Source organism: Amphiura filiformis, chromosome 1 (assembly GCF_039555335.1).
Source record: "Amphiura filiformis chromosome 1, Afil_fr2py, whole genome shotgun sequence".
NCBI classification, from domain to species: domain Eukaryota; kingdom Metazoa; phylum Echinodermata; class Ophiuroidea; order Amphilepidida; family Amphiuridae; genus Amphiura; species Amphiura filiformis.
This window is the reverse complement of record NC_092628.1, coordinates 13,439,679-13,464,028: the sequence shown is the minus strand read 5'-3', so window position 1 is coordinate 13,464,028 and position 24,350 is coordinate 13,439,679. Positions and strand designations below refer to the sequence as shown.

Here is a 24,350-nt window from a genome sequence, read left to right as displayed (position 1 = left end):
ATCATGTCTTTAAAATAGTAGATGCACCTGTTAGTCACTGTAATGCTTTCCGATGCTCGCACTGCGCCCGTCGGTACTCCGCAGCACTACGCGATAGCGCACCGCGCACACGCGATACGCACCGCGAGCTCGCGTTATACGCACCGCGAACACGCGTTAGCGAGCCACTCGCACGCGATAGCGCGCGGACAGAGGACGGACGGACACGCCATAATTAGTATTAAGATGTCACAGTGGCTGCACAATAATTCTGCCACACTGTGCATGCAAGCATAACAGTAAATAAATTGAAAAGCGCGCGCATCAAAGTTGTTAAATTTTGGCAAACATCCATGTCGAAAAATTAATTTCCTCATATGTGCTATTTATCACAATTGTTTGAATTTTTGATATATGCTGTGTGAAACCTTTCTGTGACTACCATCGGGTTTTTTTAAATAAATATTGCTTCGTTTAAGAGCTACTACCTGTTTTTATGGATTGTTGAAGATCCCTCATAAATCAATAAATATAGGCCTTTTGAAAAATCAAGACCTACCACCATTTAGCTGAAATATTAATCTTTCTAAGCATGTAAATTATTTCCGTCGACAACGAATGGCACACTTGAGGAAAACGAGTTAAAACAAAACATTTTTAAAGTAAGTTTAAAGGGAGTAATATTCCAAACCACAATAGCTCTAAGCCATTGTGTGTGTCCATACACCCTGGAAATAGCTATTTCCAGGGTCTATGGTGTGTCCAAGGCCACACCATTTTTGTATACGCGGTATAGTCGAGTGGCTGTTCCTTTTACCGTTTGTCTTCCCATGTTAATCCAGATGTTAATTGCAAATGAATTTTTATTTTTACTTTTTGGATTTGGCTTTGAGCAATGGTGACACATACCATATTTACAGAAAAAATTAAAATGCTATCCCAGACACCGTCAAAATGTCAAAGTTTGTATTTTTTGTATTATATTCAGATTCTTTACTCAGCATCATAACAGGTTCATACTTGACAAATTTATGATGAATGAAAAGACTTTCATGAAATATTGAAAAAAAAACCAAAATTACTCATGTCTAATTTACATAATAATATCATGAATACATAATAAGCTAATTTGCATAATTAATTACTTTTTGTGTATTTTTTGTTATCAATTGAAAGAACTTTGTATACATATGTGTGCGGAAAAAAACGCACCCTGATATCATGTACGGTTTTCTATTGGCATCAATTTTACGTATTAATTAGCTGAACTTAGTCATTTTTTCAGCTTTAATTTGTCTGCAGATTGGCCGCAATTGCTAAAATAGTATATTTGGTTAATTTATTATAATTATTCAATGATAGATTTTTTCATTTTGTTTTCTTTGACGAAGTTAGAAAAGATAGGCAATTAACTTGTGATACTTAAATTAACGTTGCAAGCGTCCAAATAAACCTTGAAAATCTCGAAATGTGCCAATTTTGTCATTACAGCAATTTGTGGCAGATTTGCATTCCATTTATGAGCATCTTAAAATTGACACTACATCACAATGCATTGACCGATTTCAATTTGGTTTTTTGATTTTTGATGCTTTAATAAAGCTCATTCATGTAGAAACATTAAATAACGTGTTTCTGCTGCGCTTATTTTCGAGGTGATATACCTATAATTAGACTTATAATTATGGTTTTAGAGATATAGCCATTTTAGTGTTGCTCAGAACAATAAAATACAAAGGTGAATACTATTATCATATCTCAAAATCAATATTCCCGACATCCGACTTATTTTGTTTGATTACATCACATGGAATCCATGCACACGTAGTGCATATGTGATGCGATCAAGCAAAATCAGTCGGAACTCGGAAATATTAAATTTTTAGTTTCTTAGGATAGTAAAAAGCATTTACAAAGCTGCATTTTGCAGAAAACCCCATTGAAACTGAACAACCAGTTTCAAGGATATGAGCAATTAAAGAGTTTCCAAAACAAGAGGGAACAAAAGGAAACATTTCCTTTGTTTGGCTATATCTCAAAATCAATATGTCCGAGTTCCGACTGATTTTGCTTGATCGCATCACATATATCTTGCAGTATTTTGTATAGTACCTTAGAGTGCTGGGGTTAAACTACATGTAAATGCTTACAAATTTTAAAAGACAACAGAATCTGCAGGAAATAATACTACCACAGCGCAATAAATTACAACTCTAAAATACCTCAGCTGACAAGCAATACAAAACATAAAAGAAACAGTGGAAACGGCATGTTAAGTTAACATTTCTGTTTTATTTTCGGATTAACAAAAAAGAAAAAAGGTTCCAACTGAAAGGTAAATGGCAGCATTAACTTATTACAATTGCATTGTGGGTATTAAAAATATACATACTACTTCAGTATATCTTATAATCTTGAGCTAGCTAAATAATGACGTCAGAGCTAGCTGCATTCAGGCATGACCATGAAAAAATATCTTATCATGTTTGCAAAAAAAATGTGAAATTGGGCTAAAATGGGCTGAAATTTAAAAAATGTTGAATATGCACCATAAAGTCACTGTTTTCACTTTTCAAGCATTAGAATGAACATCCATGAAAAAACCTGAACATGTTTGAAAAATCTGGTGAATTGGAGCTAAAAAGGTCAAAATGGGCTGAAATTGGAGCCATTAAGTCACTGTTTTCAATATTCAGGCATAAGAATGAACATCCATGAAAAAAAACCTGAACATGTTTGAAAAACTCTGTGAATTGGGGCTAAAAAGGACAAAATGAACTGAAATTAAAGGAAAAAGGAAATTTTGACCATAAAGTCACTGAATTCAGTGGTTGCATCTCCGGTTTACAGAACAAGCCATATCAAAACCACCATGGTACTCTTTTTCAAAACCACATTGTATCAAAATAATATGCTCCATTAAAACATTGTCTTAAAAAATGTCACCTAAATGTGTGAGTTAAGTGAGAACTGGTTTACGCTGGTGGTAGAACTTACACAATGCTATTTGCAAATGTATTTGAATAAATACGACAACATGTCTACTAATAATAAGCATGTCATATTGGTGATAAATATGTATAATTTAAAAACCTCAATATGAGAATATTCTTTTTGCCACACAGATAACTTTTGTACAGTAATCAAACAACTTGATCAGTATGTGTGCTTGGCAACACTACATGTACCAGTAATAATCTGCACCAAAAATTCATAAACTTAAAACTAGAGAACAAGAGTTCTCAATGTACTGTAAAGATTTGCCTAATGGCGCACAGATAGACTCCTTTGCCTTATGTTAAACTACCATACAAATATAGAGCCCCTTCCTATGAAAATCTCAACAAGAAGCGTCTGTGCCCTTATTTGCTGGTGGGATTTTTACAAGAGGGAACTTTTAGTTTATGCCTAAATTTCCAGTTAAGTCAAGTCAGCCCATATGCGCCATTAGACGAATCTTTGCGGTATCTGTTTACCGCCTCATCAGGTAACAACTGACTGGAAATTATGGTGTAAAAACTTAACAAATTATTGTACAGACAATGCATCTAACATTGCAATTTAAATTTCTAAAAAGTGGTTGTAAAGAAAATGTGTCAATTAATTGCTTGGGTTGAGCTTGTTTTCATTAATCCATTTCTTAGGAGACTAGGATTTACTTCATCCCTTTAAATATGAAAATATACTGATTATTCATCTTCTTAACATACCATCAGTTTCAGTGGTGTATCTTTTTCTGTCCACTTTTCTTGTTCATACAATGGAAACTTATTGCTATCTATATTCTAAATCATGATGGGCTCCACGACCAATTCACATATCAATACAAATAGTTCTTGTTGGTTCAAACTTCTTTACTAAACAGCATTTATACCATAGGGTCCACAACTTATATAAGTTCCCCCAATAATTTTTTTAATATTTTACGAAATGTAAAAATATAAAAGGTATGTATAGTTCTATTTGTTTTACACATGTGGACCAATTTATGGCATCACATATTGTTTAAGAATTGACTCCTATGGACTCAGATGCAACTTTTAAAATTGTTTAAAATGTTTTTTTTTTTACATAATGAGCCATTGTGACTGAACGCAATGACGTGTGACGCTATAATTTGGTCCATATGTGTAAAACAAGTAAGACTACCCATACCTTCTCACACGTTTGCATTTCGTCAAATAGTTTTCTATTTATTTAAAAAAATATTTAGGGGGGAACCTATAAGTTGTGGACCCTATATAACACATCAGGAAAACATCAGATTCATGGTAAGCAAATCATTGGTCAAAGCCATTATGTGGTTATTAACTTAAGATATCGTGAAATTATTCAGAAATAAATCAATTTGGAACGTCATATTTTAGGATGCTAATTAGAAAACTATGACCTATCATGATAACAGAATCTCATCAACGATCCCGGTCAACTATGAGGTTAGTCAATGGGATCGACCTGATCAAGGACCATTAACTGTTGTTAAGCTAAAATCGGGTAAAATCGAATAGAATTAACCTTTAGCAATTTGCTTTAGAAAAAATTAAAACAAGTTAGGTCTTACGATGTAAAAACATTTGTTTTTAAAGAATGTAGTTTTCAATGAAATAATTTTAAAAAAAACCTTAAATGCATAGGTTAATTGAACATTATTTATGATGCAATTACATGGACTACTATTGAAGTGCTTTCATGAAGTGCACATATTTTGCTATTCCAGATAAAATTCATTCAAAGTCATGACCTTAATCTATGCAGGGGGTGTATATTCCAAACGGAGTCCCCCATTCCGGTAAGGAGATTAAGGTCAAGTATAGGGGTGTGTGAATTACAAATGGAAGAGCACATTGTATAGTATAGAAGTTTAAACACACAAAGATTTCTTCATGTATTGTTATAAATTTTAAATATAAACATCTTAAATAACTAGAGGTGGTTGTTGACATGACATGTAAAATACAAATTTACAATAATATATTTATACACTTGTATATATATATATCCACAAAAATAAGATAAGCTCAACATAGTCTAAAGCTATCATGTACATAGGTTATATGTGACAAAAATACTTTCCGCATCTAACTGTACAAATATATACACATTTTCTGTTCACTGATCACATAATCCATTATACTTCTTGTTTTGAAGGTAGTTTTTACTGTTTATCTATCAAATGGAATTAGAAATATAAAGGGTGCAGCAACAATACCTGAGGTATTGCTTTGGAAGAAATCAGTTCTTGAATTGTAAAGATTTAACTTAACCATTTTCTTACCTGTTGAAATCAGACATCATACCAATTCCAATTATACCTGCTTCATATCAATGCCACCAACACATTTTTCACTTATGGTAATAATCATACAGACTTTCTGGGACTTGACTTTGAGATTTGAATTCAACATTAAATCATCTGCCTTCTCACCTCCTACACTTAACTTTGTTATTATAAATGTGCTACTTTGGAAATAAAGTTGATTTTTATTTACCTTTTTGTGTGTACATACAACAGCAAGCATAGCTGGGTCCCATTAGGCTGCAATGCATATTTTATAATACATGTATAGCATGTCCCAAAAGTAAGCAAACCAAAACTGTTATTACTTAAAAAACTTGTATCAGGGTACATTAGAAGTGCCTTGATACAATCCATATGTACAACACATTTGGAAAGAAGGCTTTCTGGCAATATGTGTAAATTCTAACATATTTGATTTTAACTAAAACATCATTTTGAAATGATCAAACTTCCAAACAATGGGCAAAGTTAGTTCTACTATACACCAATCCGAGAAGCGTTTACTGTATTTGGCCCTCTATTGACGGCAACACAGATGTACCAGAGCGGGAGATTTAATTAAATAATTCAATACTCATGATTGTGTATTGAATATCACTGTTGTGTACAATTCCGGGTACAATTCTGTATAGCACACAATAAATAATGGATGGAACCCCGACCTCGGGACACCGCAGTTTTACATCGGGGACACCGCAGTAATGGCGAAGTCGGATAGGTGTATATGTTATAAATGTTAGTCTTGAAATTGGCAATACCATCGTCTGAATTTATGATGGAGGATCATGTATTGTGAAGTCGCTGAGTGTACTGTGTTGTGAAGTTGCTGAGTGGGCGCTTATAGGGGCATGGGCGGTTAATGGAACCAATTAATACTGTAGTTTACATTGTATGTACACTCGTACAGAAAACAAATGATCCCAAATGACCACTAAAGTCAGCAGACTTCACAAGTTTTTATGGCTAAAAACTATGTTTGGAATAATAAATATGCTGCATTTCAATTATATTTAGTATAATAATTTGGCATAATATCAAGATTTTTTCAAATCTGTTTTTAGCTTGTAGCTCTGATGTTTCACTCAAATACAATGGAAAATTGAGTTTTAGGACCTATGGACAAGCTGTGGTAGTATTGCAGGAAGCATTCATTATACTGTAGATACTTTTCATTGTACACATGCAAGAAATTAGTGGTTTTGATTGACATGATAACTTAGAATTTCTGTAATATTAACTTATTACGCATCAATTCAATAAAATTAAACAGCACTTGCCAACTTGCAGATGCATTCTTTATCTTAAATAAGATACGGTATTTCATATTATTAGCACCTTTTGTTTTAAATTTGCACACCCTGTGAATTTTTTAATTAATACTTCAATCTGTTAGGTCGTGTTCACACTATGCCTGTTTTGCCCTGGGTCCGGGTACAACCCGGTTAGACCCGGTTGGTTATAAGTGTGAACAGGAAAAACTCTCAAAAAAAATCGACCGGGTCAATTTTTTTCAACCTAGGAAAGAGTAGGTTAAAACCGGGTCAAACCGGGTATGACCCGGTCAATTGTAGTGTGAACAGAAATTCACTGTTTGACCCGCATTACTAGAAGTAAATGCAACCATTATCACCCCATTTCTATTGTGTCTGTCTGCACTGGGAAAAGAATGATTCAGTTCTTTGGCAATAAAATCAATAAACATCTTTTCCTGAGATAAGAAAGTTATTTTCATGCAAACAAATTACTAGTATTATCGAATCAAGAAGTAACAATTATTTTTGTGAGTTTTTAACCCAAAACAGAAACTAGATAAATTACATAAGGTGGAATTAGAAAATCAAATTAAAAAAATTAGCATAGTTAGGCCGGGAGCCTGTCCGGTAATAGTCAATAACAGAATATGTAGGCCTATACGCCTGCATCATCAGTAGGCTTAGGTAAAATAATCAACCCGGGTCAATTTTCTTCATGAGAGTGGCTATAGTGTGAACAGAGATTTTTTGAACCCGGGACCCGGGTACAATCCGGATTAACTCGGGTCCCGGGTAAATAATTCATATGTGAACATGCCCTTAGAGTGTATTTTTAGCATTAGTGCAGTTTCCTCATTAATTGTGCATGATTGACAACTTTAACCTCCGTACTGATGTGATGAGGTACATGCCAAAATAACACTGGCACATACTTCTGGCAAAACAATAAAATCTCACTTTCTGCTATACAGTTACAAAAGATCCCCACTATAATATAATAGTGCTGTCTTTTGAGTCTTGAAATATCTTTAACCCTGAGGTGAATGACATGACATGTATTCCTGTATTATGCATTGAGTGACACAAATTACATATTTGCATGTGGTATCACAAGATTCTTATTGTGGCCGCCTGCACAGGTACACCGTCACCAAGGTACCATGACTGGTAGGTACACTACACAGTACCAATGCTGCTACTGCACAGAGTCCATCATCAGTGGTACTGCACTAGTACTACACTGGTACTTCCCTGGTACTGCAGAATACCAGCCAAGTACCTTGGCAATGGTGTACCTGAGCATGCAGGTAGCCCCAACAGGAATCTTGTAGAGTATGCTTTGCTCAGTACCAAACAGGCAGACAAGTTTTGTTTTTTGCTCAACTATGCTTCAAAGAAATTCCATGTAATTCTAATAAGCCTAATCACTTTACCATATTTTCTCTTATAAACACCATGGGGGCACGGGGTCGTTTTCCCATAAAAACATTCTCTCGGTCGGGTTGTTCCATCTATTGCACTTACCCACTTCTCACGTCTGTCAAAGGGGACAAAATCCATATTGGTTTGTACAGGGTCTTTCAGTTTAAGTAAATTTTGTCAGCAGAGAAATTAACAAATTGCTTTGTCTTTATTTATTTAAAGTTGATTTTCCTGATAAGAAAGCGAACTTTTGGAATTGTTACATCAAGAGGTATTTACTTTATGGCATGTTTTGTGATTTCCCCCATTGAGTACAACAGGAAGTGTCCCCTTGGTGTCCGACGGGGCGAGATGGAACAGCCAAAACTCAGCAAAAGCAACCAATGGGAAGAAGTGATCTATTGCAAGTGATGCCAACTGACAGAATCGGTAATATCGTCTAGTAGTGCATCAACTGCAGTGTCACACATACACAAAATTTCCACACAAATACATCGTCAATAACAATGGATGCATATTGCATACTTGTGAAAACTTGTGAAACTTGAGGTAAATAAACACACATTTTAATTTTACTGATGAATAAAAAATCTACACTCATTAAATGTTCAAAATGCCACTATAATTTGGCAGGTTACTGGATCAGTTGCTGATGAATTTGCAAGTTTCAAGCCATCACACCCCCAGATCACATGTTCGAAAATACTGATGCTTGTCAGGCCTAGTCTGTATGATATTTTCAGTATTTCAAACAGTTTGTTTGAAAAAAATGATGGGGATGTCTCTTCGAGGAGCATTTATTAGAGAAAATATGGTACACTGTTAAGACTGCCTATTTGGTACTGCTCAAAGTACCGATTCTCATACTCTGTAAACAATCTTGTTTTAAAATATCACTTACAAATTGATGCTGCCAAATGACACTATAGTTTGTCTCAAGTTGAGATTAATGTTAGATTTCCCAGTGGCAAATTTGAATCAGTGCGTTTACAGTTGCATACCAGTGTACCAATAAAACTGTCTATGTATACGCCCTGCATGATTCAGTTAGCACACACGATTTTAATAATCTGCCACTACATAAATCTAACATGGTGTTACTCTCAACTTGAAACAAAACAGACTATACACCAGTACGATGACACAAGTGACCTCTGAAGTGAATACTGCCAAGAAGACTGCCAATGTACTGACTACGAGTCAATTGGTACAAGTTGTATACCATCAGCAGTGAGTAGTTTTCCATGCTTGGCAAATAAATGCCTTTTATAAGTGTTTCTAGTTTTAAACCTTGCTGGGCAGTCCGTGCAACCAAATGGCTCTTCCCCAGTATGACGACGTAAGTGTTCCCTGAAGTGGCTGGCATGCCTGAACTCCCGTGAGCAGTGATCACACACAAATCTGCTCTGTTGATTGTGGATCATCATATGATATTTCAGGCTGTGTAATCGGGTGAAAGTGGCTTGACATAACTTGCATCTGTATGGCTTGATACCTGCAATAGTAGGGCAAATAATACCACTAACTTTATAACAATAATAATAAATAAATAATAATAAACAAATTTGGATTTACATATTGCATTTTTCCAGATGATTTGCTGTAATTTCGCTTCCACTGGTGAATCATCAGAATCAGATCGCATCAACCAGGCCGTTTCCAGCCGAACTCAGTGCAAAACTATCAGCACAGCTCCCCAAATTCCTTTGGGTGAAGGAAGTTTTTCAGTGATAACCAAATACAAATCACAGATTTTAAAAGCGGGAGGAAACCCGAGATCCTGGAAAAAACCTGCAAGAGCGAGCATGAATTAGGATAAACCAAGCGCATTGAGTCCTGGGCACGGCCGGGGCTTTGAACCCGGGACTCAGTGGTGAAAGGCGAGAGAACTTTGTGGTATTATATGGATCGGCCAACTGGGGGGGGGGTGATTTCAAATGGAATAGCCCATTTCTGACATTTGTGAGTATAATTATCTAACAAGTATATAAGAACTTGACCAGCCAATGTTCATAATCAGCCATTTATTGCCATTTTCTAACAATTCCAAGTTTGTTGACCAACATTACTAATACAGTGTCTTAACAGAACAATAATATTTAAGGTTATGCTGTTAAGTTTCAACTGGAATTTAAATCTTACCTGCATGACTTCTGTAATGTGCCCTTAATGTGCCAGCAGCAGTCACATTCTTTCCACACAACTGACATTTGAAAGGTCCTTTGCGGCCCTTGAATGCTTGCTTCTTGTGCAGCGCATTTAGTAACTCCAAAGCTTTTTTCTGAGGGAAAAAATAAAACAATACAAATATTTATATAACTTTCTACTATTTAGCGCATGTATGCCATTTTTTTTTATTTAATCATAAGTAATTCATCACCATTAGGTATGTCCATGATCATGATCTATTCTTGCACTTTGTATGTTTCATCAAAACTAAACTAAAGCTATTTATGAGCAGGTTTTAATTACATTTTCACAGGACTTTAATGTGCAAAATCGCAGACCGGAATGTGAGCATTATAGTTTGTTTTTCCCAAACAATGAACAGTGGGGAAAATAAGGGTGTATACCCCGGCCCCCGCACTCCGTTCATCCGCGGGTATTCATGCTCGTCGAAAATTTCGCGAAATAAGGGGTGTTTTCAGATGAAGAAACACAATTTGCGAAACACACAAAAAAGCGGTGTTTTTTCAAACCATGTGTTCGTGAAATTGACAAAAAGGCTATTTTCATCGAGCAGCCTACGCGTTTCTGCCAGAAAAGGGTATATCACAATTTCACAAATATCGTTCGCATTTTAGGGAAAATAGGGGTATCGTTGAAGGGCAAATAATTCGCGAAATCGCTAAAAAAAGGGGTTTTCCCCCTAAAAACTTCGCGAAATGAGATGCAAAAGGGGGTGTTTTTAAAGTTCACTGACAAGCATGAATACCTACGGATGTACGGAGTGCGGGGGCCGGGTGTACACTGTATAGGCGACAAAATTGGAAGTACTACCATAGGGTTCTAGTATCAACTGTCACCTTTAATTTTGGGAGGCAGCATCATGGATCATATTGCTATGAGTTTGCCTGTCTACAGCAATCCGTATTCGTCTTTTGGTAAATTCCTGTTACACATGAATTATTTTTGAATTAGCAAACAAGGAATCAGTGCTTTAGGGCAGCATATCAATTTTTTAAGGTGATCATCAGCTTGCACTGTTAGCTAACACCATATGCCAGCCTCTTTATGCTTATTTATCCCACTGCCGCTGATCACTGTTAAAAATTTGAATTTACCAAAGGCAAATACGGATACAGCTGTCTGCAGAACTCATAACGATATTCTGCTCCTTTTGTAGTTGGGCCAATTTGACTAAAAAAATTTTCTTTTGTATTTCTTCCTATAGGGCTTTGTGCCAATTCTGGCACGTCCTGCGACATTCGCTCGACACAGAGCCTTAGCGGAAACACCAATTGTATGTAATGATGATTGTCTTTGCCCCTCTATTTTAAACCTTAACAAAAAAGATTATCTTGCAGGAACTGAATACATAACTATAACAAGGCCAAGGGAAACTGAATTACTTTAGGCTATTGGCTATTGTATTTTTATGTACTAAAGTTAATTTTTTTAAACTTCCGTGGTCCGAGCTGTGCGCCAAGCGTCTACGAGCGTACACATAGAAAAAATAAGCAATCACGCTGATTGGCTGATCAACGAACTTGACAACAAGTCGGTTGACCCATTGGTTGTCTGTACGGCGCATAGTAGGCCACCTTGTCACTTTTACGCGATCGCAATTCACCAGCGCGTACCCCGACCACGGAAGTTTAAAGAAACCAACTTTACCTTTTAATTGGTGGAAATATTCATTCATACAAGCTACTTCCAAAAGTCTCTACATTACCTTCATTTTCTTTTCCTCATCTGTCTCTTTCTTCTCTCTCCCTATTCCTTTTGCCCATCTTGGATTACTAACCCCAGCAGAGTGACTGACAACTTTACCCACACCAGGAATTGTCTTTGTCAAAGGACGACGCTGTTTGGATTTTTTCTGCGATGATGATGACGATCTTCCCGCTTGGAAAGGATAAAATATAGGGTCCAAGTCAAATTTTTCCTCTTTGTCATCCTTCTCCTCTGGTTTCTCAAGTGGGTTTCCTCTTGAGTCTGTATGAGTGGGACCTGAGATATACCTTGTTGGATGCCATGCATAGTTATGATCATCGCCTGGAGGATCCATGGCAACGATATTTCTTGGTTTAGACTCGTCTCCGTGCAAAACTTTATTCAACTGCCTTGCTGATTTGACTGACTGTCCTACAGACCGCGGCAGTGTTGGCTTCTTGTTGGCGGGGTGTTTACGAGTTCTGACAATGATATCGCATTCTATTTCTTGCGAGGTAGAAGGGACAACGTTAGTTCGATGACGAGCTGGTGAATCAGCGTCAGGACTTTGAAATGCACCGCCCAGAGAAACTTCTTCAGTTTCAATTTTCTCTTCCTGTGACGCATCTAATTCTTTTCCTTTGTTGTCACCATTGTCATCTTTACTGTCACTACCAATTGAATCTGTCTCATCCCCCGTGTCCTCAATATCAATATCTCCATCAAAATCATCCACTATTTCTAATCTAACAGCAGATTGTCTCATGTGAAATGCCCTGGTTTTTGAAAGTCCCTTCTTTCGCAATCGATTATAGTTTGGATAATAAAACTTCTTTTTCTTCTTGTCCTCTTTCTGGTCTCCATCAGGAGCATCTTCTGTTTTTTCAGTTTTGTCATATTCTGCCTTCCCCTCTTCCTCCTCCTCATTTTCATCATCGCTTTTTGGTTGTATAGCTGATAAATTGATAAGTCTGCCTTTTGGGAGCAACACAACTTCATTGACTCCCTCAGCTGATCTGATAACTGTAAAACTTGACCGTCTGACATCAACTTCTTTCGGGAGTGCCACTGTAACTGCCTTGTTAGGTTGATGAGATGAGGGGATCTCATAAGATACAGTCTTTACTTTGCCTGGTATTGAGGAATCATCAGCAACTTCTGTCTTGTCATCTTTAGTAGAAGTTGACTCCTTGTTATCATCACCATCATCAGGCTCCTCGTTTGTCACATCTGCATCAATAGGTGAGTCAAGGTCTTCTATTTCTTCAATTTCTGCAAAGATTTTACAAACAAATCAAAGATATGACATGGCTGTTAGCGTAGGGAGAATGAAATGTCACATGGTAAAATGAGCAGGATGAGTCATGATGTGCATTAAAGTTGCAACACTATAAAAACCCACACAGAAATTTTTAAGTAACACTTAAAATCACAATGACAAGAAACAAAAACTTGTTTCAGGTGTTCAGTGTTGTTGTAAAAAGTGGCTATTGGCCACAATCCAAGGCACCATTGAATCCATTTTCATTTTTATTTCCATAATTATTTCTATTTCAATTTCTATTTCCATTCTATTTCAATTGGCTGATACATTTGGCCAGTAAATTTCAGAGGTGTTTCAGTCAGGGTCTTGGGCAGGATTTGAAGGTTTGTGTGTGTAAATTCAAAAAACATTTAACATTTGTGTACAAAGTATAGGCCATGTGGGCAAAAACTGGGTGTGCATTTACAAATTTGGGTGTGTAAAACACTCCCTACACGACTGGCTGCCTAAGCCCTTGGTTTCAGTACATTCTTGGCATTTTGGACAGTCATTAGCATGCCTGAATCAAAAAGTAACACATTTCAGTCTTGCTTAAGGGGGTACTACACCCATTGATTTTTTTTTGCATTTTTTTGCATTTTGTGAAGAAATTACAACAAAAAAAAATGGACAAAGTGGTATGCAAAATGAAGGGGAAAATCTTCTCGTTTTATTGGTGGCATCGGTATCAATGTAGCTTACATGCTTTTGAAGATAGAAGCCAAAAGGAGGTACATCACTGATGATTTAAATTCACTTCATTTTGGAAAGCTTACTATCAACGGATTTCGTTAAAATTTTGGATATGTGTTGCTAACACATTAGGGAAATAATGTTGATATGTAAAATGGGAATAAGTGGTCCCTGATTTCTTTTATGACTTCATGAACTTGGTGCTCCACAACTATCAAAAAAGCGAACCGGTTAAAATGCTTCTATTTTCAATGTCGAGCTATATTTTGTATTTTGAACTTGCAACACTATGTCACTGAAACTTAATTAAGCCATAGGTAACAGGTTACCACAACCACACTACAGCAATGTTGAAAAAAGATTGTATTTTTTGTCACCTATACCACCATATTAGGTAGTGTTCCGTAAGCTTCATTTTTGTGATTTTGGTAACTATTTTATATTTATTTGCCCAATCCAACTCAACTAGGCAATCTAAATTGTACTCGCCATTTACATCCCAAGGTATTTTAGTATATCCACCTCACACATTTCCATTATATATCCAGTAACAGACAAAATATCAAAATTGATGCCTCATTATGACATGTATGATATCACAGACTATCACATGTATTCAAAATTGATGCCTGAATTTGACCTGAACCAATTGACCTATAACCTGACCTTTGATGACCTTATAGCCTTTTTAAATCTCTTTTCCTAACAACATCTATACTAATAAAATCGTAAGCTCTGTCTGTCCGTCTGTCCGGCAATGCGTTTCGCCGCGCTTCGACGCATCACTCCGATATTTCGGATATAGATAGGTATCGGGCATTCCACGCTTATGGGGTAGTTTGAAAGGTCATCGGAGGTCAAGGTCAAAGGTCAAAATTTCAACTTTGTCCGATCGGGCCCAAACTTGGTAGGTGGAATCCTTGATACGAGGCGAGTATATGCCCGAAATAAAATTGAGGTCAACCGAGGTCAAAGGTCATTACGGAGGGGTCATATTTCAAACTTTGTCCGATCGGGCTCAAACTTGGTGGGTGGAATCCTTGATGCGAGGGGAATATATGCCCAAATGAAATTGAGGTCAACCGAGGTCAAAGGTCATTATGGAGGGTTAAATTTCAAACTTTGTCCGATGGGGCTCAAAGTTGGTGGGTGGAATCCTTTCTACGAGGGAATATATGCAAAAATACCATTGAGGTCAACCGAGGTCAAAGGTCATTACGGAGGGGTCAAATTTCAAACTTTGTCCGATCGGGCACAGACTTGGTGGGTGGAGTCCTTGCTACGAGGGCTTAAACATGGTATAACGAATTCTCAATATGACAGGAACAGGAAGATTTCACCACTCCCTGTGAGGACTGCAATGTCTTCCCAGCATTCATAGCTGAAAATGATTTCTAAATTTCAAATGGATGTATCAAATAAAACTGAGGTCATCAAAGGTCAAAGGGGCTCAAGCCAAGGTCATTTAGGGTCAGAGGTCATATGGGTTCAGTGGGGGGTCAAACAGCATCACTATCTGATGCTGGTGGTGCTCTCACGTACAGCTACAGTGCCCTCACAGCCGCAGGTACTCTAGTATTATAGAAGATACATACATGGTGTAGTATTAAATTGTCTATGTGGAAGAGATTATTTAGGCCTATTTAATTTATTCAGTGTTATAATCAGTGAGTATATTTCTATAGATAGTATAACAAAGGATTTAATGTATTCTATTCATGTATTCTACTTGGACATGTTCAATAGAATAAATTATGGTTTGTTATGAAACACACATCTCAGTTACCAGGATACAGTACACAAAAAAAATATATAGGGCTAAAATGATTTTCTAAAATGGTTTAAAACCACTTTGTATGTAGAGATATTTTATAAGTTCAGGACATGAGATAATGAACATATTTATACTTTATAAATTTGCAACAAAAAAAAGAAGATGGGTACTGATGAAAATCAGGGTATTAAATCGCCTTAATGCTTCTATTGTATAAAATTTCAGTGAGATCTTCATATCAGTATGATTTTTTATTGTTTTAGTTTCATATTGTAATGGTTTTTGGCATTTTCATGTCACTTGTCGATCCGTGTCTAGTTCTTATGGTCGCAGTCTATTGTTTTCTTAGAAAATTCACCACAGTTGATGATGTTCTGATTTTTGAGTATCAATGACAACCATAGTAACAGAAAGGCAGTTGCCCCACATGACAGACATTGTGTGATCATGTGATGATGATAAAGGCATGGACAATGTTTACATTGTTTGGTGTGATAAGTAATAAAAATCCCTTTAAAAAAGGAATGGGGCGCCCAATGTGAGCTTGGACGTGATATGGTGAATTCCATGGCATGGTGTTTACATTTGATATTATAATGATTTTTTTCTAGGGAAGAGTAGAAGATGATCAAATGCAAATGTGTTTGATTGGGGAAGGTGTATCACAGGACTGTTTTGGATGAAATAAATTGAATTGGAATGAAGCTGTCATGTCAATTTGCGATTATGTGGGGTGGAGGAGTTCTGTTGCCCCACATGACAGACATTGTGTGATCATGTGATGATGATAAAGGCATGGACAATGTTTACATTGTTTGGTGTGATAAGTAATAAAAATCCCTTTAGAAAAGGAATGGGGCGCTCAATGTGAGCTTGGACGTGATATGGTGAATTCCATGGCATGGTGTTTACATTTGATATTATAATGATTTTTTCTAGGGAAGAGTAAAAGATGATCAAATGCAAATGTGTTTGATTGGGGAAGGTGTATCACAGGACTGTTTTGGATGAAATAAATTGAATTGGAATGAAGCTGTCATGTCAATTTGCGATTATGTGGGGTGGAGGAGTTCTGTTGCCCCACATGACAGACATTGTGTGATCATGTGATGATGATAAAGGCATGGACAATGTTTACATTGTTTGGTGTGATAAGTAAAAATTAACTTACAACTTAACAGTTAGATTTAGCCTTGATCAGAAGTGCTGTTTAATATTTGCTCTTGGAATCTCATCTGGGCCTAATAAACAAAGTGTGGCAAGCCTACTGTAATTAACTGGCCTACATGTATGTAGTATATTTGAGCCCTGTGGTTCGTCTTACTTACCCTCTGTGGTTGGCATTCGTCTCTTGGCTTGACTTTGAACTGAACCTGGAAATGATGTTGCTGGAGAAACTGTGGATATGGCAAGTAACCAGAAAACAGTTATGCATTAAATCAAAATTTAGGATTGCTACTCCAAATGGTGATTTCCACAGATTATGAAGAAAGAGGTACCCCACATAGTTCCAAACTCATCAAATGAAGGTCATTGAAATGAGCAAGACAAATTTGCACCCATCATGTTCTCTATCAACATGTTATGTTCAAAGCATACACATTATGTGATGTGTGATCAAGCAAAATCAGTCGAATGTCAGAAATATTGATTTTCTGATATAGACAAACAAATGAAAAACTTTCTTTTATTGTCTATTGTTTTGAAAACACTTCAACTGTCCATATCTTTGGAACTAAATGTTCGATTTTAATGGGGTTTTCTTTGCAAAATACTTGAATACTATCATATCGAAAACTGAAAATTGAATATGCCCAACTTGATTGATTTTGCTTGATCCCACCATATATTTTTCATGGAAAAGTGGAGGCATGTGATGCCTGTAACATAATAACATTAATCCTTATGAATATGCAAGAAAGACAACTACATTCAAAACATGTGGAACTTGATGACGTCATTGCAATCTCTGCAAGTATTAATAATAACATTTTTCAAGCATCACTTGACTTAATGCAGCAAAATGAGATTTGAAAATGTATTACTTATGTGTGTGCTGGGAAATAATTGTAAGTATTGATTTCATAGATTTCTCATTTCTTCAACAACAATTAAAAACCAATTTTCTTTGATTTATGATTCTTGTTCCTTGATTGCAGTAACTATTTCTTTTCTCACCTTGGTTTGTCATTGTGAGCAATTCCCCAATATGCCTAAGTAGATGTCTTTTAATCTGTGGCTTCATTATCCACTGCATTCCCATAAAATTTCTCACTGCATATACCTGGCAGCATTGTACAAGCATACTGATGCTGATATGTGTATGTGTTTGCATCCTTAGGAACTTTACTGGTTGTATGTTTGGAAAATTTCAACACCAGCGCAGTCGCTGATAACTTTCGCAGCTGATCCACATCTAGAATTGTTCTTTGTTTTGGTTCTTTCTTTTCGAACACCTTGGGTTTCTCTTCATCATCATCGTCACTATTGACTACCATATCATCGTTGTCCTCATCAACATCTGGTTCACTTTCAAGAGCAGCATATGTCAACTGGCGTAAAATTTCTAGAGCAGACTTTTGATCTTTGCTCTTCGGACTGCTGCTTGAACTTCCAGGAGACCCTTTTCTGGGTGATCTATTTTGCCTAGGTGATCTTGAGGGTGATCTACCGGGTGATCTACCGGGTGATGAATCTGACATGTCTTTTTCGTCTGAGTCTTCATTGTCTGAATCAGAGTCAACATTGCTAGCTTCAGATGGAACATCAAAGTCTACATTTGCAGGCTCTGGTTTAGTTTCAATGGGTTTAACCTTTTTCTTTCTCTGAAATGAGTCAATTATGTAAAAAAAACTGCATAATACATCAAACATTCAACAATCTACGGAGGTACACTGTTTAACAATAATTTGAATATGGAGGCTTACTGAGCTTTTAATTGAAAGTGTTTCATTACACTGGCTTTTAGAAAATAACAACTCTCTTGCTCTGATACAACCGCCCTGTTATTGAGCGATAATCGCTTACACAAACGTAGCACCCCTTTTTGAGCATTGCTCTGCACCGACCAACGCTTTGACACATAATTGGCCAAATCAGATGATTTGTTTGTTCATAAATTTGTTGTTAGGCAATAGAAACAAATTAGTTCAATCTTTCGACCAACCATTGATGCTTGGTCGATCCTTATTATAAATGAAATCAATTAATTGGCCATTATTAATTGTGATAACATAACATATATAAATCTTTGCCTATATTGATATTGAAAAGTATAAATTTAGCATTAATTCTAATTAGTTGTTAGTTCATTAATAATACGCAATAAAGCAGCATCGGCATTCGATCCAAAGATCAAACAAATTTGTTTCTGGTGCCTTATGATTGTCAGACGATTGAATCAGCCAATCAGAACCCTGCTTCCATGTTTACACTGTGTACACTCTCAAAATGTAAACAAGCACTGTTCTTTTTTCCCAGTAAGTGTCACTGGTATGATCCATGAAATGTTTCCCACAGGTATGGTTCTACTGCATAATATTAAGATCAAGATATTCAGTAATGTAACTACCACTGGCAAGGAAGGCCTGCAACCCTACTGAATCAGACCTATGAGTTGAATGCCTAAGCAATTTACTGTATACACATAGCACATGTTACTTTTCACATTTAAGCAAGAAGTTACATGTAATCTGGCAAAACAAAATGCAACTTAAAAAATTTAAAAAAATAAAAAAGTCCAAATTCCTCTAAGACTGGTGTAAATTAAAAACTAAATTATCTGGATAATAACAGAGGTGACATCAATACAGAGAAACAGAACTTACTGACATATCAGTCAACCTGGAATAAAATGGAAAAATACAAACCTGTCGAGGGGGAAGAATCAGCAACTTCTTTTTCTTCTTCCGTTTTCCAATGAATGGTATAGGAGACGGGTCTTCTCGTAAACGAGCTGGTAATTTTCTAACCCTCTGCGATCTTTCTCTTACAGGCGGAGATACTTTTGTTTCACATTCATCACTGCTTGGTGACCCCCTTTTCAATTTGGCTGTTTCCTCCTCTCCTTTTTCTGTTTGAAGAAATAAACAGGAGTTAATCAAACTCTCAATTAAACCCATCATGTTATTGAATATTAATACACAAACACAAACAAAAATAAATCTTGCCCAGAAATATATGGGGTGAAATATATATGCACAAAAAAATAATATAATTATGTAGGTTTGTAAAAATCATGCTACCGGTAGTACTAAGTTTATTAGCTATTTTGTCATTGTTTTGTTGAGTATTTATTTTTGGCTATTTAAAGTAACCGTGACCCCTAGGGCTTTCACAATTCCTTCTCTATAAGAATTGTCAGGCTCAGAATTGAAGTCTTCTTTTTTGTCCATGAAACATCAGTTCAGCAATCAGGTGGGTCTCCAAGTGAATAGCCCTATGTGCAACAACACCGGTCCTTTCAACATTATTGAAACATTTTGAAACAAGAGGAGCACATCACCTTTGTTATTTGTATTGCTTAAATTCAAACTTGAAACCCAATGGGTGTATTACTGGGGTTTATATTTCTTACTTTCACTTTCAGGTTCATCCTCTTCCTCTACCTCCTTAGCACTTTTCACAGGAGTGGCTTTTCTTGGCGATGTCCTTTTTGGTGTGCTTTTACCTGCAGACGAGGAACCCTTCTTTGTCGGCAGTGGCGTCTTAAACTCAATTGTCTTATGATTTGGTGGAGGATGCGGATGATACGACTGGGTGACTATGGCTCTCTTGCTTCTAACTTTGATGTATGCTCTTGCACTACATGTTGTTCTATGTTGGCACCTAAGAAAGATCTTTCCATGGCACTCTCTGTTCTTGATGTAGATGAAATTCTTGATGTAGTAACCTATGCCTCGTCCCATCTTCAGAATGACTTCTCGGTACTCAACTTCTTTTTCATTTTTGTCACCAGGACTCCCACTGGATGGGCCTGCTTTATCTATAGGAAAACAATGACAAGAAAACATTCTTTTAAAATATGGTACTTCAGGGTTTCAAATCGACACGAACCCGCAAACCAGTTCACGTAAAGGATCTCGCCGGGTTGCAACTAGGCGAACCAAAATGATCAAGACTGAAGTCTGTGATAGATTGCTGCATTCCATTGCCAGTGGCATACCCCCCCCCCCCCCGAGAATATCTTAGACATGGCCCACGCGGGGGTGTATTTTAATTATCACATGAAATTGCTATCATTCTCATGCATGCCAATTGGTAGGGTAGGTTCAATATTTTTTATTAAGTGATGCCGATTTGGCCCCGGGGATTTGGCGCCCCCTAGTGGTAGCGCCCGGGGCACGTTGCCCCCTCTCCCAGGCCTAGTTAGTTTGCAGGGTAGGTTCAATATTTTTTATTAAGTGATGCCGATTTGGCCCCGGGGATTTGGTGCCCCCTAGTGGTAGCGCCCGGGGCACGTTGCCCCCCCCCCCCTCCCAGGCCTAGTTACGCCACTGCCCATTTCAATGGTTCTTTTTGCCGAGATGTTCCATCCATCTCCATCGGTTCTTCCATCTTGTGCCCTCGGACATGAAGGGGACACTTACCGTTGTACTCAATGGAAATCGCAAAACATATCATAAAACAAAATAAATACATAATGAGTTCATGAAACAATTCAAAAACTTAAAAAGTTTAATTTCTTATCAGGGCAAGGGAAAAGGATTGCCTTGCTTGGTGTTTTGCGAATTGGAACTGGAAATTGACAGGAACCTGGACAGACTATAAACTACATGGCAACAAGACTGGCAAATGCAGTTTAACCCCAACAAATGTTATGTAATGCATGTCACCAACTCCCGTAGCCCTAAACATCAAGACTACAAGTTGTGCAACCAAACACTTGCGGTGGTGAAGTCTCATCCTTATCTTGGCGTCCACCTCCAAGATGACTTGGGCTGGAATTCACATATTGGACACGCGACATCCAAAGCTCGTCGTATGCAGGGAGTCATAAGCCGCAACCTGTATTCCTGTCCACAGTCACAGAAACAGCTTATATCAGCCTCGTAAGACCACATGTAGAATACGCGTGCACATTGTGGGATCCACACCAGAAAAATCACAAGACCAAAATCGAAAGGGTCCAGCGCAACGCAGCCCGGTTTGTGAAATCAAACTACGAGCGCACCAAAGGCACAGTGACGAACCTCCTGCAAGATCCGGGGTGGCAATAACTAGAGGACAGAAGAAGAGCAGCCAGATTGACCCTCATGTACAAGATTACCAACAACGAGGTGGACATCCCCAGTGATCACTACCTGACACCAGTAACTCGTCCTCTCGTCGCAACAATTCAAAGAGTTTTTTACAACACCAAACACGTCTACTAAGCAGTCACAACCAATCTTTCTTTCCAAGCGACCAAGAACTATTATCTGAATCTGAAGTCGCTGCTGGCAAAAATATCTCGAGGATACATCACACCAACTTGCGCAGCGGTGGGATGGCGGCGCAGTTATAGTTTTGGTTTGAGGTGTTGAACTAAGTTGGTTTTGAAGGTATTCAGGTCAGGGCTCTCAGCAACAGATGGAGGAAGCTGGTTCCAGCTAACGATGGTTGAAGCGAAGAATGACTTCTGGTAGATGGTGGTCTTACATCTTGGTTTGAAAAATTTCTTGTTGTGTCCCCTTGAAGACCGTGTGGTGTGGTGTATGTAGTCGTCTAATTTGATGTCAATGAGCCCATTATCCATTTTGTAAAGAGTTGTTAATTTCTTGGCTTGCCGTCTTGACTGGAGAGTGTCCCAATCAAGCTCCCGGAGTAAGTTGGTAACAATTCCTTTCTCGGGTGTACACTTTCTTGCAGAATCTTGCTGCTTGACGTTGTATTCTCTCAAGAGCGTGGATGTTTTTCTGCAAGTGGGGGTCCCACGCAGCTGTTCCGTATTCAAGGATAGGCCGAACCAGGGCTGTATAGGCAGTGACCTTAACCTTTTCAGGACAGCTCCACAGGTTTCTCCTAACAACTCCAAGGATCTGATTGGCTTTCTTTGCAGAATGCTGAGTTTGTATATCCCAACTAAGTGTGTTTGACAGATGAATACCCAGGTATGGATGAGAAGAAACTGTTGAAAGCTCTTTACCACAGAAGGTGTAAACATGCGGTTTGATTGATTGGAACTCCTTACACTTACAGCAATACAGGAAGACATTGTAAAAGCACCGTCTGTACAAGCCTTCAAAAGTCATCTATATCAATAAACAGCAATAACCCCCGCACAAGCTTGGCTTTAATACTCCTTGGATCCAGTCCAGCCAATATATGAACTGAAGCTGAAGCTCCCTGCAGCCGTGCAGGTACATGGATCGAATCCATGGGTTCCTACAGTCTGAGGGCCGATCTGAGGGCTGATGACACACATTCGATGGGTGTACCGTGCAGGCCAGTTCTGTTCTGTAGGAAAACGTATTGACAATTGACTGTGTGTGGAAGTGGTTGGTGACAGTCGCAATTTGGGACCCATATTTGCATGACATTTTCATCCACAATACGGAATATTTTTACAATCATCCTTCATTAATAGATGCACTTACCATCTGGTTCAATGTTATGAACTGATTTTGTTGGGTTAACCTGTTTTCTACGGTTTGAAGGCATCATGAAAAAAATTGCGTCTGCTCTAGTTCTCTCATACTCGGGTCGTCTGCTGTGACGAACCAGCAATGTTACCTAAGTCTTCGATGTACCATTGAAATATAGCCCTAGGTATTTCATATTTGAACACAAACAAACTCTTTTATTTTTATACTTTTGTTATTAACATATTATCAAAAATATGATTATATTTATTTTTGGCAACAGTATATCAATTTTGTGCTTTTTTAATGAAAATATTTATTAAATGACCAACACATTATTAAGAAGATCCCGGATGTAAAATCCTATTAGGGTCTATGGTAAGCTTTTGCGTTCTCGCATTCATGATTCTTTTCTCGCGAGAGTTTGTTTCCTGTCAATTATACTGTTGCCGAATTGAATTAAAGTACTTCTATGTTCCATGTAAATTCGAACACACACCCAAAAGAAAGTTACTTTTCCATTCGACACACTATCACCTTCAAAGACAATATGAACAGCAACTTTCCTTTTATGACTGATTTTGTTACTTATTTTGAAATAACAAAGTCATTTGCAACTATTTTCAACTAGAATTTCAATGTTGGACTGAGGCTTTTTTTTTTTTCTCACCCAAGGTCGCCAAAAAGTCACCCAATGTCCCTCTAATTCAGGTCTAAACGTCCGTCTCTCACTCAATGACGGCATATTTTGTACATTTTGCTCTCACCCAATGCCAAAAATCATGCTCTCACCCAATAACCCCATATTTTTTTACATTTTGCTCTCACCGTACGGCACATCCCGCTACACCGTACACATATTTCCATTTTATCATTAAAGTGAGTCCCACCGCGCGCGGCTCAAATCTGGTTAAAAAGCATTGACCAAACTATAACTCTCATCATCAAGATATCTTGTTTCGATTGGCAGGGATGGGCTTCTCCAAGAGGCGTTCCAGTTTCCAGAAAGCTGCCCAGGCTAGTGCTTTTCTTCTTTTTAGGTCTCCAACACTATATGCACTAGAGCCCATCTTGGAACCCATGGCCAAATACTTGAAGTCTGTGACATGGTTGATGGTATACTACCATAGACTTCAAGTGCTGGTTGGGCGTTACAGTTTGCAGTCATATATTCTGTCTTAGGTGCGCT

At 37.5% G+C, this 24,350-nt stretch overlaps 1 protein-coding gene across 1 annotated transcript; it reads right to left on the bottom strand.

Annotated features, from left to right (window-relative positions):
- Positions 1–7,356: 7,356 nt before the first annotated feature.
- On the bottom strand, positions 7,357–23,276 carry LOC140157086 (uncharacterized). The gene is given in 9 exon segments (XM_072180189.1): positions 7,357–9,448; positions 10,096–10,234; positions 11,849–13,101; positions 16,928–16,996; positions 17,778–17,841; positions 17,843–18,424; positions 19,469–19,671; positions 20,176–20,583; positions 23,177–23,276. Coding segments are annotated over 9 exon segments (3,087 nt in total). The 5' UTR covers positions 23,244–23,276; the 3' UTR covers positions 7,357–9,146.
- Between the last annotated feature and the right edge of the window lie 1,074 nt (positions 23,277–24,350).